Source organism: Mustela putorius, unplaced genomic scaffold (genome assembly GCF_011764305.1).
Source record: "Mustela putorius furo isolate JIRA1106 unplaced genomic scaffold, ASM1176430v1.1 tig00000242_pilon_pilon_pilon, whole genome shotgun sequence".
Taxonomy (NCBI): Eukaryota; Metazoa; Chordata; class Mammalia; order Carnivora; family Mustelidae; genus Mustela; species Mustela putorius.
The window spans coordinates 8292337-8310713 of record NW_025421325.1 but is presented as its reverse complement, the minus strand read 5'-3'; the positions used below and the strand labels follow the sequence as shown (position 1 = coordinate 8310713).

The 18377-nt window shown below is 32.5% G+C and overlaps 1 protein-coding gene across 2 annotated transcripts in view; it reads right to left on the bottom strand.

The window, feature by feature from the left end:
- The window catches only part of LRBA (LPS responsive beige-like anchor protein), a 734202-nt gene that overhangs the window by 202488 nt on the left and 513337 nt on the right, over nt 1–18377 (bottom strand). For both annotated transcript variants that reach the window (XM_013059156.2, XM_004758045.3), the window contains exons 41-42: nt 6547–6664; nt 4362–4464 (exon numbers count right to left, since the gene is read on the bottom strand). In XM_013059156.2, coding sequence (XP_012914610.2) covers nt 4362–4464; nt 6547–6664 — 221 coding nt within the window. The remainder of the gene's footprint in view (nt 1–4361; nt 4465–6546; nt 6665–18377) is intronic.

The window sequence follows — 18377 nt, the reverse complement described above, 5'->3', positions numbered from 1 at the left end:
TTATCAATTTTAATAGTTCTCTTAAAGACAACACGTTTTACATTTTAAATTTAAATATTATGTTTATATACCCTTTATAAGACGGAAAAGGAAGATTCTAAATTCTTCACATGTCTATTCATGGGGTGGGACAAAGGTAAAAGAAACTATTCTTTTTTTATACAGCTTAATAATAGATGACCAAGTTTTCTGTGTTTTTTTTTTAATGCAATATAAATAACAAAAGATGTAACTGACTAAAACTAAGTTAGAGTGGTAAATAGGTGGCAGGATTAATTATTACCTTCAGAACCTAGGATCTCAGAGAAGTATGCTGTGACAGTTCTTCTTACCACGAAAGACAAGGTAACTATATTTTCTGTTTAATTTTCAAGTGTATGATTTAAATACTATAAAATTTACCCACATAAGTATACTACTCAATGATTTATTAATAAATTTCTAGAGTCCTGTGATTATTACCACAATGTACTTCAGACCATTTCATCACCACAAAAACTTGCCTTGCGCCTATTTACAGTTAATCTCCACTCCTATCCCCAGCTCTAGGTAACTATCAATCTGCTTTCTGTCTCTATAAACTTGCCTTTTATGGACATCTCAGATAAATGGAATCATACATCATGAAGTCTTCTGCACCAGGTTTCTTCACTAATCATAATGCTTTTGAGATTCATCAATATGGCATGTTATAAGTAATTCATTTTTTAATTGCTGAATAGTATTCCAGTGCATGAATATAAAATATATCACATTATAAAAATCCATCTTAAAACTCTTGTAAGAGTTTTACATATATTCTGAATACAAGATCTTTATCAGAAACACTATGTACAAATATTTCTCCCACTCTAGGACTTCTCTTTTCAAATACTTAGTGGTGTCCTTTAAAGTACAAAAGTTTTAAATTTTTATTAAATCCGATTACTCAATTTTTTCTCTTACGGATTATGCTTTTGGTGTCACATCTCAGAATTCTTTGCCTACTCCATGGAAAAACCATGAAGGTTTTTCTCCCACATTCTGAAATTTTTTTTTTTTTAAGTTTTAGCTCTTAAATACATGTCTATGATGCACTTTGAGCTAATTTTTTATGAATACAGTATGTTGAGTGCTTAAGTTCATTTTCTTGCAATGAAATTTTCTTGACTATCTAAATGTCTCAGCACTATTGTTCAAGGATTATATTTTCCTCATTGAGTTGTGTTAGCTCATTTCCTGAAAGCAAATGGATTTTATTTCTGTATTCTCAATTTTGTCCCATTGATTTATATGTCTATTTATTTACAAGTATCAGACCATCTTGATTACTGAGGCTTTAATAATTAGTTTTGAAATCAGGTAGTTGGAGTCCTCTAACTCAGTTCTTCTTTTTCAACATTGTTTCAGCATTGTTCCAGATCCACTGCATTTTAGCTCTTCAGTATCTCCAAGAAAGTCTGCTAGACTTTGAGAGGGACTGCACTGACTTTATAGATCTGGGAAGAACTAACATCTTAATCATACAAAATCTTCTCATCCATGAGTATGGAATGCCTCCATTTATTTGATGACTGTCTTAAATTTCTATCAGCCATATTTGATAGTTTTCAAGATACAAACCTTACACTTCTGTTATCCAGGAATGAATCCAGGAATTCCCCACCCTTTCTAATCTGGATGCCTTTAATTTCTCCCTCCTTCTTTTCCTTTCTGACTGCACAAGCTGAAATCTCCAATATAGTATTGATAGAAAAGGTGAGGATGGGGAGGATGGGGATATTTTAGCCTTCCTGATCAGTCTTTCAACACTGTTTCCCAATTATTATATCTTTCTTTTGAGCTCCAACTGCCTATTCAGTATTTCAGTACCGACATCACTCAGGGCTTTCAATCTCAACAGATCTAAAACTAAATTTCTCATATTTTGTCCATCACCTCATCTTCACAACCTCGACCCCAAACTTGGGGGGACAGATACACAACTATGCCTTCTCCAGTGTTCCCAATCTCAGTAGATGCTATTCAGCAACTTAAACTAAAACTTGGCAAGACACACTGGACACCTCCCTCTCTTGTCATCCTCCATTATCTAACTAGTCTCCAGGTCACACAAATTGTATGCTCTCAAAATTTCTAAACAAGGATGTCTCTCTTTAACTGCACTATCAGCATCACATATCACCTGGATTTCCACAATAAACTCTTTTTTTTTTAGATGTTATTTATTTATTTATTTGACAGACAGAGATTACAGAGAAGCAGGCAGAGAGAGAGGAGGAAGCAGGCTCCCTGCTGAGCAGAAAGCCAGATGCAGGGCTTGATCCAGGACCCTGGGATCATGACCTGAACTGAAGGCAGAGGCTTTAACCCACTGAGCCACCCAGGCGCCCCTAAATTCTTCTCTCTGAACTGACACTCTTCTTCCCAGAATCACTAAGTTCCAATGATATCTGCCTTCCAACATTCCTTAAAAATACTGGAACCTCACCTTATTTCAGGACTTTTACATATGATATTTCTGCTTTCAAAAGTAAGCTGATTCTATTCTTTCAAATTAAAACTTAAAAGTCACATAGGAGGACATTTCTTTTTTTTTATTTTATTTTATTTATTTATTTGACAGAGAGAAATCACAAGTAGATAGAGAGGCAGGCAGAGAGAGAGAGAGAGAGAGGGAAGCAGGCTCCCTGCTGAGCAGAGAGCCCGATGCGGGACTCGATCCCAGGACCCTGAGATCATGAACTGAGCCGAAGGCAGCGGCTTAACCCACTGAGCCACCCAGGCGCCCCAATAGGAGGACATTTCTGGCCACAGAATCCAAAGCATCTCATCTCTACTCCACTAATCACTATTATAACACCCTTATTATATTCCTCCCATCACTTACACATTAATTTATTTTGTCTGCATATCTGTTAAAACATGCATGGGTAAGATGGTATCTGTCTTGCCCACTGCTGGATAATAAACACTCTGTTAGTGTTTGAGATCTATTCAAATAGCTGGTTTAATGAATTAACCTACATCCAGCTTTCATTAATTGTGGGAAATCATTACAAAGATTTCCCAGGTATGATAACACATATTAGTTGATGAATAAAACTTAAAAAAAATAATTAGTAGAAAAAAGACTTTCTTATTAAGATTAAGAAATTTACTATACAATTCTGAGCTGTTTCATTCTGAACCTGAAATTGGTCATTAAATTATAAAACTAATCAAAATCCTCACTGGCATTATAAAGCAACTACTGCTTATCATCTAGAAAGTCCACTTTAGGTGCCCCTTTTACATAAGAGTTGTACCCTGTGGTAGTTTTAAAATATGTTCATAAATTCTTTGATACTTTCTCTCTCTCTTTTTTTTTTTTTTCATTTTTTTTGATACTTCCTCTTTAAGAAGTGAAACTTTTCCCCTCCCTTGGAGCCTGGGCTATATTTAATGACTACATTATAACAAATATAATGCAGCAGAATTGACAACCTACTCAGCCTATCACGGGTAGGTCATAAAAAGACACTGGGGCTTCTGCCTCATTCTCTTTTGAATCACTTACTCTGGGAAAGTCAGCTTCCATGTCATGTAGACATTCAAACAGCCTATGAAGAGAAGACTTGATAGGAAACTTTTATTTCTTCTTTTCTAATCAAGATGATCAGTAGTTTCCCTTCCTGGTAATGCTTTTCTGTGGATTTTGAATTCAGATAATGCTTCCCTCATAGAATAACTTTAAACATTTGTCTTTCTTTTCCATTTTCTGTAATAGTTTGCCTAGAAACGGTATTATTTCTCCATTTAATATTTCATAGAATTTGCCAATGAAACCATTTGAGCTAGGAATTATCTCTGTCAGAAGACTTTTAACTACAAATTCAATTTCTCCTGTAGAGGTATTAAGGTTATCTATTGGATGGAAATTTGTCCATTTCATCTAACTTGTCTAAGGAACACAAATTTGTTCATAATATATCCTTATTTTCCTTTAAGTATCTGTGAGACCTGTTGTGATGTCCCCTCTTTCATCCTTGATAGTAGCAATTTGTGTCTTTTTCTTCATAAGTCTTGTGTATATATTTATTACATTTATTAATCTTTTCAGAGAAACAAATTTTCATTGCATTGATTTTTATTTATTGTTTTTGCTTACATTTTTATTAATGTTCAGCCTTTATTATTTTCTTCTTTCAACCTATTCTAGTTTACATTTGTTCCTCTTTTTCTAGTTTTTCAAATAGAAGTTCAGTTGACTCAAAATGATGCATTAATAATCATTTAATATGAACTATAAAACAGAAGGAGTTTAAAATAAGTAAGAAAATTAAGTAAGAAAAAATACTAATACAGATAATTTTCCAAATTTTTCTCATATAAAACAGTACCTGGTTTGAGGTAAACCAAAACTGGTTCCAATACCAACACGAGGTAGATAATTAACCACTTTCTTTACTGTTGCAGGGTCTGGGAAGTTGAACATTACAGCAACTATGAAAAATCATTTTTAAAAGTTAGAACACAACATAACTTCCTTCTTGGAAAACTGACTTCTTTGTCTAATAAAATATCTACTCTTATTTCAGGTATACAATTCCTGCCATATTACTTTTATTATAGTGCATACCAAGTTTTAGTATTAATAACCACAGGTAATAATCATTTTATTTATAAATACCTTAGTCACAGATAGTTCCTTCTCCAAACACTGTCAGAAATTCTAAAAACTGTTGTTGCATTAATGTGACATGAAGCTGAGATTAGCTACATTTTGAATTTACAAAATTGAATTTTAGCAAGTTAAACATATATATCTTGAGTTTCTATAAATATTTAAAGTTTTAACTTTACATATTTAACAGTCTAACACCAAACATACTATAGATATAAGTACTAAATTGTCACATATTTATTTCCAATGATGAAGTTTAAAAATCATTCTCTTTACAATTTTTATGTTTAATAATTTGTATGCTCACATAATCCAGAACAATGTGTGACCTAAAGGAAAACTTTTCCTCTATAGTTAATAATCAAATTTAAATGTTTTCTAATCATCTCTACGTCAATAATACCACAATTTGAGACTATCAAGAAACACAACCAATACACAATACATATTTAGTACATGAATCTTAATTTATTAATCATTATAAATTTTTGATCTTCTTAAGAAATACAAAAATAAATTCAAAATCATGGGAGAGAATTTAGAAGGTGTCAATTTGGACAGTCTTAAAATTTTAATTCTATTATAATTTTAGCATCATAACCACTATGTACTCATCTAGAAAATGATCCCTTTTCTCTACCCAGTTTAAAAAAAATTCTTCAGAAAAAATTTATTACTCTGGTATAGTTTTAAACACTGGCATTACCAGCATTTTTCAGGTAAATAAGCACATGATCATTCACTAAGGTGTCATATATACATATCCAACATACCTTCTTAATAAGCTATCCCTATATATCCATTATTACATTAAATATAGGGGGAAAAAAACTACAACAGAAAAACTATCATAATGTTATGGCAGATAACAAAGGTCATGAAGGAAAGGCGAAAGAAAAACACACAAAACCAAGGGTGCATAAGAAATTTTAAAGGAGTAAAATATGAACGAGGATGAGCAAGTAATTAATACTGAAAGAGTGTAACAAAACCCCTTTGGGACAGTGAAAATGCAGGCTGAACTAAAGAGTGAAAGATTCACTTATTTGCCTGGAAGAATAATGTTTACATTGGGAAAAAGAGGTATGTATAGGGGAGATGACCAAATAGGAAGGGAAGATACATCTCCATCTAAAGAAATCTGTATTCTAAAAAGACACTTCACTCCATAAAGGGAAAATAATGTGTGTATGGAATATACCTTACTTTGTGTAGATTTTTAAAAATGACAATGTGTAGAAAATAAAACTTCAATCTACTTATGTATAAGGAGTATGTACTATAAGTCACTAGGTTTTATATATTCTCCCTGGTATGCCTCCACTCATATCCACCAATGCTTTTACTTCAAGTTCACCTTGTCTCTCCTATTTGTCTTAATGAATTTCAGCAACTTCCATTTTAAACCCACAAATCGAATTTTAGTTATTTCAAGAATGATGTAATACAAAGCAACCAGGACACTTGAGTACCATTTTCTGATGGTCCCTTTATAAATGGCAATAGATTAGACTAAAGATTGAATAAGTGTATCAATTATTTGATTACCCTCTCCCCTCTATAAATGCATCCACCTTCCAGAAGGAGTTTAAGCATCAGAGCAATACTAAGAACATCAAAATTCCCCAACTGATTAAATAGTGAGTTATTTGCCATATTTAGAAAACTTTTCACTAATCTTTAATATGGCCAGAAAACTAAAACTACTACAAAGAATTCTAAGAATGACCAAATGGGGAAAAGAAAAACATGAAAATGCATGACCTCAAAAAATGAGGTCAGTATGGCAGAGAGTAGACTACAAATTACTATCTAAATGGAAACAATACGGTATGTTCAAAAATAAAATCTGAAAGAGATGGAGGGTAGCTTTATAACAATATACTTCTGAAACATATTACCTCTGTTTGCCATAAAGATCTCCAAAGCTGTATTTTGCAAAAGATAACGACGAGAAAAGATTGATCGTATCTCTGTGAATAGCCATTTTCCATGCAGCCCTTCTGTATATGCCAGGATCTAGCGAGGAAAAAAATAAGCCCAAGTAAGTAACAACAGTTTAATTTTTTCTTTTTGTTTTTTTCCCCTGAATAAAACAGAAAATACCCTATTAAGAAAAATAATTTCTAAAAACTGCAAAAAGTTATGAAAATAATTTGGAGGGAGACTAAGAAAACAGACTGCAACTTACATAAAGGAAACAATGAAAAAGCAGAGCAAAATTATAAAACATCTATTTAGAAATATATTTGGGGCATTTAAAAGAACTGATGTGGGGCGCCTGAGTGGCTCAGTGGGTTAAAGCCTCTGCCTTCAGCTTAGGTCATGATCCCAGGGTTCTGGGATTGAGCCCCACATCGGGCTCTGCTCAGTGGGGAACCTACTTCCTCTCCTCTCTCTGTCTGCCTCTCTGCCTACTTGTGATCTCTGTCAAATAAATGAATTTTTTAAAAAAATCTTAAAAAAAAATAAAAGCACTGATGTAATCTGATGCTTTTCAGGAAATACAAATTTCACTATTTAGTGATCGGGTTTTGAATCCTGTTATGGAAAGTTAAGTTTTAGATAAAAAGAAGGAAAACTTCAGAAGAATGCCCTACGTGCTTATAGATCACATATACAATTCAGTTTCATATAATACAAATTTAATGTACTCAGAAATATATTTTTTATGTTATGTTAGGTTTTTATCAGGTTTTGTTTAAGTACAGTTGAAACATAATGTTACCTTAGTTTCAGGTGTATGTATAACTTAGTGATTTGACAAGTTTACACATTATGCTATGTTCACTGTAAGTGTAGCTACCATCTGTCCTATTATATTGCTATTACAGTATTATTGACTGCATTCCTAATGCTGTGCCTTTTATTCCTCTGACTCATTCATTTCTTAACTGGAAGCTTATACCTCCCACTCCCCTTCACCCATTTTTGCCCAGCCCCATCCCTCCCCTCTGGCAACCCTCAGTTTGTTCTCTGTATTTAGAGGTCTGACTCTGCTTTTTGCTTAATATTTGTTTTGAGGTTTTATTTTTTGTTTCTTTTTTTAGTTTCTATTGCAGAAGTACCTTTTATATGCTTTAAAATATATATTTAGAGCAAATCCTAAGTTCTCATTGCAAGGAGAAATTTCCCCTTTTTCCTTTTTTAAAAAAATTATATCTATATGAGGAGATGAATAAACATATTGTGGTAATCATTTCACAATATATGTACAAGAAACCATCATGCTGTATTCTTTAACTAATACAGTGATGTATGTCTGTTTTTTAATAAAACAAAAAATTATATATATCTTCAGGTTCATAACTTCAAAAAAAACATCACATTTTAAGGTCACTGTTAAGCCAACAGTCACTCATTCAGAAAGCACAAAGACTGACTGTATAAGAGGTTAAGTATCATTTTGTCAGCTAGGCTAAACACAAACCTGCAAATGAACTCAACATAATCTCTCTATGGAGTAGGTGGTTGTCAGAGTAACTTGTTACAATTCTTGTCATCCCATGTGACAGACGCAGTAGCTTAGAATGCTTTGCCAACTCAAAGTAATCCTGTCTTTAGTCCTAAGCCACTTTGCTGCTTTGTTATTCAAGTTTTGTTTTTTAAAAAGTTCATTTCAAAAGCTTAATTATGAAGGTGTTAAAGGAAAGCCAGATGTGGCATTTCTTACATAAGTACTTCACCTAATATTAATTTAATAAAGAAAATGAGATGCATTTACTATCAAAACCTAATGAAAATCCCTGAAAGCAAATAATTAAGATATCTCTTTCTCAAAAGTAACCGCCATTAAAAAATTCAAATAGAATGACATGTGATTATGATATTGAAAGGTAGGGACAAAGATGAGATAAGCAAAGAGAGAAAAAAATAATAAGAATTTATCCCACAAGAACTTTCTTTTTCTATATTCATTTCCATATTCTAGATTTTAAATACAAAAAATCTATATTCCTCAATGTAAAAATGCAATTTCTTTGGTAAAAAAAACTACCTTATTTAATTCACTAAGTATGTATTTAGATCTTTCTACGAATTCTATTTTTGGCACTAAGGATCTAAAAACAAAAGAATAACTCCAAGTCTCAGTGTTTTTTGAAAAACAAAACAAAAGTTCTAAGGACCAAACAAACTTTTAGTTTTAAAACTGGTGATACAGGCATCTATTTTCATTCAGCCAATACCTGCATAAATAAGATCAGGAGAAATGAACACGAAAAGAAAGAATAAAACTGTAAGTCTTACTCTCAAGATTTTTTGAAAGCAGAGGCTACATGTACATGGTCTCTCACCATGACCAGTAGGCCCAAGCCTCCAGAGCCTACAGTGCCTCCTACTTGGTCTCTCTATCTTACCATAGCAGAATCTACTATGACCAGAGGAGCCAAAGAAAAAAAAATTTTAATAGAATTTTAAAATATAAATCAGATCACATCATTCATGCATTTAATGAACATCCCACTACATGCATAATAAACACTGACGCTCTTTATAATTATTTATAATGCCTTACATCTGAGACTCACTGATGAGCCCAATTCATTCCTTTTTGGGGCCTTCACAGATATTTTCTTGTCTGACTCAAATGTTCTCCCAAATCCTCACATAATTAGCTGATTCTCACATTAGATTTTTGCTCCAATGTCACCAACTCAGAGAAGCCACTGGATCTAAACCCCACTTCTTCCATAACCACCTCAAACTCATCAGATTTCCTTCACAACACTTATCATTACTTGAAATTTTTATCAGCTTGCTTGTCCATTGTCTCTATTTAGCACTAAAATATTAGAGTATTAGTTCTACCAGAACAAAGACTTTTAGTATACTCTATTTCCACTGTCTAGAACAATGTCTGTCAAAAAGAAGATGTTTTTGAATGATTACATGAGTCAGTGAATAGCAACCTAAGCTCAATATATGGCCCAAATTCATTTTGTTTGGACCATATGACATTTTAACAAAATATTGAGATTTCTGGTTTCTCAGAAAAACTAGGGCATCTGTCAAACCTAGATCTATCTGCCACATGGTAACAACTGACATACACCCATCATTTTGGCACAGTCTCTACTCATTCATTCATTTACTATTAACTGTCTAGTTCCTGTTGGCATTTGAATTTGCCACCCTAGACTTACCAAGTAGGAGACAATCTAGTATATGTTCTGTAACACTTAGACTCCAACCTAGTATCGAATTATTAGTAAGGAGAATGAGAGCCAGATCAATTAAATAGTTAATACAAAGTCCCTTGGGAAGTTAGTGGCAGAGTCCAGCCTACTTCCATATTCTCCAATACAAAAATACAAAGGTTACAATATACATTCTACATTGTCACATTTGTAAAGGACTTAAATATTTGTTAAACTATAACTCAACTTATCAGAATGTTCATCAACTACATTTGTCTTCCTGTCCTTGGGTTATAGGTGAAAGAAGGAAATCAAAAAATACAAATAACAAAGACTCCTCTAAGATCTATGATATGCTAAGAATATCACACACTAACCTGAAAATTCTACCTTTGATATCTATAAAGCTATATAATAAAACCTGTTGCTCATAATGGTGGGTTCAGTCATTATAAGATCATGGCCATGCAACTAAACATTTAATTATATTCGAAGATACTTCAATTATTAATAAAAACATGCATACTAAAACAGTATTATAAGATTTTTAATGTACTGAAGGTTTTCTAATAAAAAATTCAATTTATATCCCATACCTTTAAACAGTATAGTTATTAAAAAACTGACTTAAAAGTGGAATGCTTCTTTAAAATGTTTTATTACCAAATCATCTTCACAACTGCAGAAAATGACATAAACCCCATGTACCCATTACTCAACCATATAAAATCCTCACATTTTCCCATCTTATTGCATATCTTTAAAAAATAAAGCATTTTAGAGGTATTGACATTCCCATATATAACTCTTCCTAATCTCATTTTCCTTCTTTGTGAGAGCAAATCACTATTCTTGTTTTAAGCTTCATCATTTCCATGTCAGTTTTTACACTATTAGTACATATACATCCATAAATAATATCCACCATTGTTTTATATGTTTTCAAACCTGATATAAACCAGGTATCATACTGAAGGTATGACAGTAGTGTGCTTTCAAATTAAATATAATTTGGTCTATTGTGTTAAAAGTGAGAGAAAAAGAAACAGGAGGAGAGAAGACAAAATTATATAAAATTGCCATAAGTATCAAAAATTAAAATCACACACAAAAAACTAGCATGACTTAAAGAGAATTAACAAATGATGTTCTATACTTACGGTCAAGATAGCTGGGTTAAAATGAAACAAAAAATCTTTTAAGTAATACAAGTAGTAGCTGAAATTGATATAATAACATTTCTTTAAGGTATTCATTAGGAAAAGGTGTCAGTACTGAAATGCAGCTGAGGCCTTGCTAAGCAAGAGGTTTATTTCTTATTGGAATAGTATATTCTTGGTCTGAGGCTTCACTTCAAAGTCTCTAGAGTTCAATTAAAACTGGATTAGGTGGAAGCAGATCCTTCTTTGGGACTTTCTGTTCGCTGAAACTCTACATACACTGACAGCACCCTAGACAGAGGTCTAGCCCTCCAATGAATCAGTTGCTATGGAAACCGTATCATTACCATTGCTCTGCAGTTATGACCCCAAGTCTAGAATAGCTTGAAAGCTTAAGCCCACAGACTCTTTGAATGTTTATCACCTTGTTTTAATAAGGTTAGTATTAATAGTAAAAGTAAATTCAACTTTATTTTTTTATAATTTGTTTAACAAGGATATTTAATTAAAATGTTGAGGTAAGAGAGGAAAGAAAGAAATCAGCACTTAATTTTAAATATACACACATACACATTCATCAAGTGTATATACCATTTCTTTACATTAAAAATATTAAACATATCTTTAAAATTTTTACCTAAAAATTGACCTTCTGAAAAGGGATATATTATTTTTCCCAAATAATACACATAATAATTTCTTCTATCTTTCAAATAATGTACTGTGATTACATATAAAAACTTCTTCACCCTGTTGCATTTATTGGCTTAAAGGAAATCAATTTTTCCACTTTACTTTTAATCATTTATTTTGAAAAGCTTATGAATTTATTCAAATATAATCTTATGTTTGCTCATCCTGAGAGAAATAGAAATGTATTTATTGCCCAATTGCATAATTTTATTGAATATCAAGCTTTAAAAGAATTTTTAAGTAGTCTCTAAAAACAGTCATATTTGCTTCATTTAAGTAAAGAAAAAAATTTTGTTTTCAAAAACTATACAAACTACCCTCAATAAATTTAAAATGTTTTTTAAAATTTTAAAGGGAAAAATATAAAAATGATAAAATCTTTTACCTCAAAACAGAAATAGGTGTTTGTATATAAAAATCAGTAAAAGGCTTTTTAAAATACTGTTCTTGCTTAATGTTTAAGACTAGCATTGCAAACACTAGTCCCACATATTTGTCAGGTTTTGGAGGGTTTACTTTGAGGCAATTTCATATTGATTTCTGAAGAATTTGATAATAAAAGTAAAATTAGATAATATATATCACCAAGTATACTTACAATTTTGTAACAAAACTTTTTTTATAAAATATATAGAATATATGTAACATCATGAAAAATGTTTCAAACTTAATATACAAAATATAAGCCAATCATTCTATCAATTAAGCGATGACACCACTGGAAGGAAAGTCAAGAAAATATTCATATTCCACTTTCATGAAAAGCAATTATAAATTAGTCACAAAGATTATACATTAATTTGAGAAAACAGTAAATATTTGAAATATATCTAAAATGAAAAATAAAATGTTTTCATTTTAGATATATTTCAAATATTTACTCTTTGAAATATACTTCAAATACTTCACTGAAAAATATTCTAATAGCAACTCATCACTAGATAAATTTACAAATTTTAATTATAATAACTGCAATGTTAACAAACTAGTAGAAAGTAATTTTAGTCAAGTATTTTAAAGTTTACCATGCTGTTATTAACATAGTTTTTGGATTTTGCTGCATACAATTTTCTCTGAAATTTGTTATCAAAGCATGGCACTTACGAGTTTATTCATAAACTCAGAATTTATTCTAATAATACTGTATTCTAGTTGGCTTATGGATTTACTTCATCACCTACCATAGAACTATTAAGTTTTCAAAGATAAATTCTTAAGTAAAACTTAGAGGTCTTATTGAATTTAAAAATGATATATAGTTGGTTGATTAAAACTTTACAATAGTAATTTTGCTATTAAATATTATCCATGAATATGCAGAATGTCTCCAAACTTTGAAAAGAGCAGAACAATGATAACAAAAGTACGAAAGTTATGAATATGAAAGGAAATTACCTATTAAATTAATTATGAGTTATTTAATTTTTTTCCTTCTATATAGTAAATTTCCTCCTGCTTACTAGTTACTATGATGTAGTACAGTATTCTCCTTAGCATTTTCATGGGTGACAAATTCAATTAAACATATTCATTACTCTAATGTTCTACTTGGCAGTTTAGTCAGTATGAAAAATTAAAAATATATAAATAAAATGCTACGTGACCTCTGTATTGATTGGGCTAAAATGGTTTTAGCCTGGGTGTGGATGATGGGGCAGCTGGGAGGGGCAAGAGGGGAGCACACAAACACATACACTCTTGTGTTTTCTCTTCCAATTACTGAGGGAGATGATAAAACCACAGCAAATGATGTATCAGCTCATTTTATCTTATCGCTTTGGGGCTAGGTGACAATGAAGTTCATATTTCACTGGCTCCCATTGAAGATTGTGAAAATTACTTGCCCTCATGACCTGAAATTTCACTAGAAGACAGAAATTTCTCTTCTGCAAAGTAATGCAATTTTTCAGATGTCAACCTTTAGCCCAGCTTTAAAAATTAATTTCATTTATATTAACCAATGATATTGATATTTTCACAGCACACTCTTTGATACATGAAGCACTGACTGGCAAATTGATGTTGCTTTAGATGGGTAAAACTATTTTATTTTAAGCTGTTATGGCAGACAGATTTATGGCAAACTGAAATTCCCATTTCATAATTTAATATTTGTGCTGGAGTAGTGTACCTTTAAGCCCCTGGCCTGTAAATAATTCAGACGATTTAGTTGGTTCTGTTTTATTTTCAATATTCTTCAGCTTCAAAATAATTTGCATTCTAAATGATGTATCATAAAAGCGATCTCTTACTTAACATTTAATATATATCTTAATGAGTCAAAAGCAAATGTGGCAATGCAGAAGTATAAAAAGAAGGTATTTATATATCATCAACTAAGTTTTAATTTAGTTTTTTAATTTAAATATATCTGCATCTAATTATTTTTAAAAGAATCCAAAATATACCACAAAAGAATATTAAGGAACATGAATGTACCTTACTTTATTTTTCACAGCACCATGTGAGGTAAAGGTATTACACTTTCAGAAAAAGAATAAACTTAAATAACTACCTGAATTAAAGAATAAAGATACCTAACTTTTAAATACAAACATAATAAAAACAAAACCACAATGTCAATTTTATCATGAAGAAGGTGTTAAAGTGTTCCATTTGATTTTACTATGAGATAGAGAAATTACCTTGCACTATATAAAAAAAAGAAAAACTTCAATATTTTGGATTAGTAAAAGAATTACTAATATATAGTCTGGAATCTTAGCAAGTTTATTAACTTTGCCCAGTAGAGTTTTGTCTATTTCAAATGATTCCTTGAAAAGACAATCATTACCACCAATACCTATTGTTTTTTTTTTTAAGATTTTATTACTTATTTGAAAGCGAGGGCACATGTGAGCAAGTGCAGATTCCCCACTGAATAGATAGCCCAAATCGCAAAGCTGGGTTTCATTCAACAAATAAACCATGATTTTCAGTTCCCCGTTAAATTCTTTCTTATTCAAAACTCCTGTTTATCACCACTGGTTTTGGGCTTTTTGTAGTCAAGCTTTTATGATACCAATACAATTTGCTTCATTTAGTTTCGGTTCTTATTTAAAAGCTATTTATACTAAATGTTGGATTTTGTTGTAAAACTTCATTTGTATTGTGAACCTACACTTTCTAATCTTCAAGATTTGCCCTCATTGAAAGTATTTATCATCATGAATTTCACATACCATTCCTTCCTCTAGCCAGTACTACCCACAGTAATGCTATGTATCATAGTGCCAAGGAATTGTGACGGTAATTCTTCTACTCTGCGGGGCTTGACCCCAGGACTCAGAGATCATGACCAGAGCCCAAGGCAAACAATCAAAAACGACTGAGCCACCCAGGCGCCTCATGACCAACACCTTTTCATTTTATTAATAAGGTAAGTTAAACATAAGTATACATAAATTTATGCATTAATCTATACTCTCAAAATCAGAAAAAGGCAAAAAAGACATTTCCCTCATTCAGCTATTTTCTCTCTAAAATTTTCTTAACACCGCTCTGGCCAACTTTCCATCCTCAAAATCACTTTTGCATTTTTTATGTTAACAATATGCAAATTGTTTTTTATTCAAACATGCTTATATTTAATTTTTCCTTACATCAATGATATGGGGAAAATGGTAAAATAAATTATAATTAATGATTTTTCCATTTTGATTGGGAAAATTCCTAGCAACACCTCAAAAACTTGTGAGAATAACATGCTTTTGTCACTGAACTCAAGGTATGAAGTATTTTTTCCTGTTATTCCACATATTGATTCTCTAAAGTCAGGAGCTTTCTGTGCCTTAATAAAAAGTTTAATTTCAATCAGCACTAATAAAAAAGTACCTAATTTTAAATATATTGGAATGTTGTATAATAAATACTTTTAAGAACATCAAAAGACACAAACTACTTTTCTTCTCAGTGCCAATTCTTACTTTATGAACTCAAACTCAATTTCAAATTGGTATCAAAAGCTCTCCATAAATTTGTGAATTAAACCTCTAAGTTAGAAGTATCATCAGCCAGCGTGTAGCTAGACTACTTTTTGTAGCAGGTACAATGTGATTTAGCCATTAGAAGTTTCTCTGGTGAAAGGCAAGGGAAGTAGGGGCAAAAATGAACTATTGGGATTTCATCAAGATCAAAAGCTTTTGCACAGCAAAGGAAACAGTTAACAAAATCAAAAGACAACTGACAGAATGGGAGAAGATATTTGCAAATGACATATCAGATAAAGGGCTAATGAACTTAGCAAACTCAACACCCAAAGAACCAATAATCCAATCAAGAAATGGGCAGAAGACATGAACTGACATTTCTGCAAAGAAGACATCCAGATGGCCAACGGACACATGAAAAAGTGCTCCATATCACTCAGCATCAGGGAAATATAAATCAAAACCACAATGGGATATCACCTCACACCAGTCAGAATGGCTAAAATTAACAAGTCAGGAAACGACAGATGCTGGCGAGGATGCGGAGAAAGGGGAACCCTCCTACATTGTTGGTGGGAATGCAAGCTGGTGTGACCACTCTGGAAAACAGCATGGAGGTTCCTCAAAATGTTGAAAATAGAACTGCCCTATGACCCAGCAATTGCACTACTGGGTATTTACCCTAAAGATACAAATGTAGTGATCCAAAGGGGCACGTGCACCGGATGTTTATAGCAGCAATGTCTCTAATAACCAAACTATGGAAAGAACCTAGATGTCCATCCACAGATGAATGGATAAAGAAGATGTGGTATATATACACGATGGAATACTATGCAGCCATCAAAAGAAATGAAATCTTGCCATTTGCGACGACGTGGATGGAACTAGAGGGTATCACGCTTAGCGAAATAAGTCAATCGGAGAAAGGCAACTATCATATGATCTCCCTGATATGAGGAAGTGGAGATGCAACATGGGGGCATTAATGGAGTAGGAGAAGAATCAATGAAACAAGATGGGATTGGGAGGGAGACAAACCATAAAACACTCTTAATCTCACAAAACAAACTGAGGGTTGCTTGCGGGGGTTGGGAGGGTGGGTTATGGACATTGGGGAGGGTATGTGCTGTGGTGAGTGCTGTGAAGTGTGTAAACCTGGTGATTCACAGACCTGTACCCCTGGGATAAAAATACATTATATGTTTATAAAAAATTAAATTAAAAAAATACTGAAGGCAAAAACAAACAAACAAACAAACAAAACTCCCAAGATTTTAACAACAACAACAAAAAAGGTTCTCTGGTGAGTAAGATATTTAAATTAATTAAAGGGAAAACCTTTGCTTATCTTCACGAAACTTGCTTTTGTTCTTCAAAGAGCAAAGAACAGAGATAAAATGCAAAATGGAAAAGAGAATTTACAAAGAAATTCATGCCAACAGCCTCAGACTCCCAGGACACTTTTTTTCCTAATTAGAGGAAGATATTTTTCTACATTATTATACATGTATTTTTATTTTATTTTATTTTATTTTTGCTTTCTTCCTGAACTAATCACTCAGTTTGTTTAGCTGGAGTCAGTTATAAACAAGTAGTACAGGTTTCTATATATTCCACAATAGAGCATACACTAAATACCGTGCTTGTATTTAACTTTGGATGTAGTCTTTCAAAAAGCAATTTTCTTGAAGAAACTATTGTATTACACAGAACTTTATAAAAACAATTTAAACGAGATTTGGTTAACCTGATTCCACTGTATAACTCCATAACATTGCAAAACCTCCCCAGACTGGAGTTCTTCCTGACAGTTCTTTGAGGTTAGGCCACTGGTCTTAGTCATCTTTCTGTTCTATTTATAACACCTACCACAGTGCCAGAACACAGAAGAAGACAGAGACTGGTGAATACAGGGTCAGCCCAACCTTGCAAACTATATACACAAGATTCTAGGACACATGACCACAAATATTGGAAACCAGAAAGGGGTAGAAAAATGAGATGCAAAAATGTAACATAGCATTTTTTAAAAATCAAATTCAAGGGTCAGAGTACTTTAACTTCCAACCAAGATAAAGTAAGAGGCCAGATTTACCCTTATACACAAATAATATTTAAAACAGATGGATGGAAAAAATTATTTTCAAGACTGTAAACATCAAGAATGAAAGACAACAATCCCTGAAGGACAAGAAAAAAAAAGTGGTGACACAAACTATTACCCCATCTCACTGCCTCAAGAAATCTGCATGTTCCAGAGCAGCAGGGTACCCTGGGCAGAACACTGAGGTCTCCTGAAGTACAGACAACAGAGTGGAGAACAGTGAGAGCAATGCCGCCAGGTTCATAGGGCACAGCAGAAGAATGGAGAGTGATGGAAAGTAACTGAGCTTCTGCATGATCCATAGTCTTTTAGCTGAGTACTCATCAACCCATGTGTTAAAACAAAAACAAAAACAAACAAACAAACAAAAAAAAAAACCAACAACCTGAAGCCAGTAAAAGAATTATCCCTCCAAATTACAAGGAACAATACCCAGAGCTCAAATGCCAAGGCAAAAAAACCAAAAAACAAAACAAAACAAAAAAAAAACAACTCATAATTCATGGAGCACTAGGTAAAGTACTTAGAAGGGTTTTGCCTCCCTAGGGGGGAATAATTAGCCTGAAACTAAATGTTGCTCTGGTCCTACCTACCAAACTTTTTGTGTTTTTAAGATGTTTATTTATTTATTTGAGAGAGAGAGAGAGCGAGAGAGCGAGTGCACATGGACACACGCACAAGCAAGGGAATGGGGCAGAAAGAGAG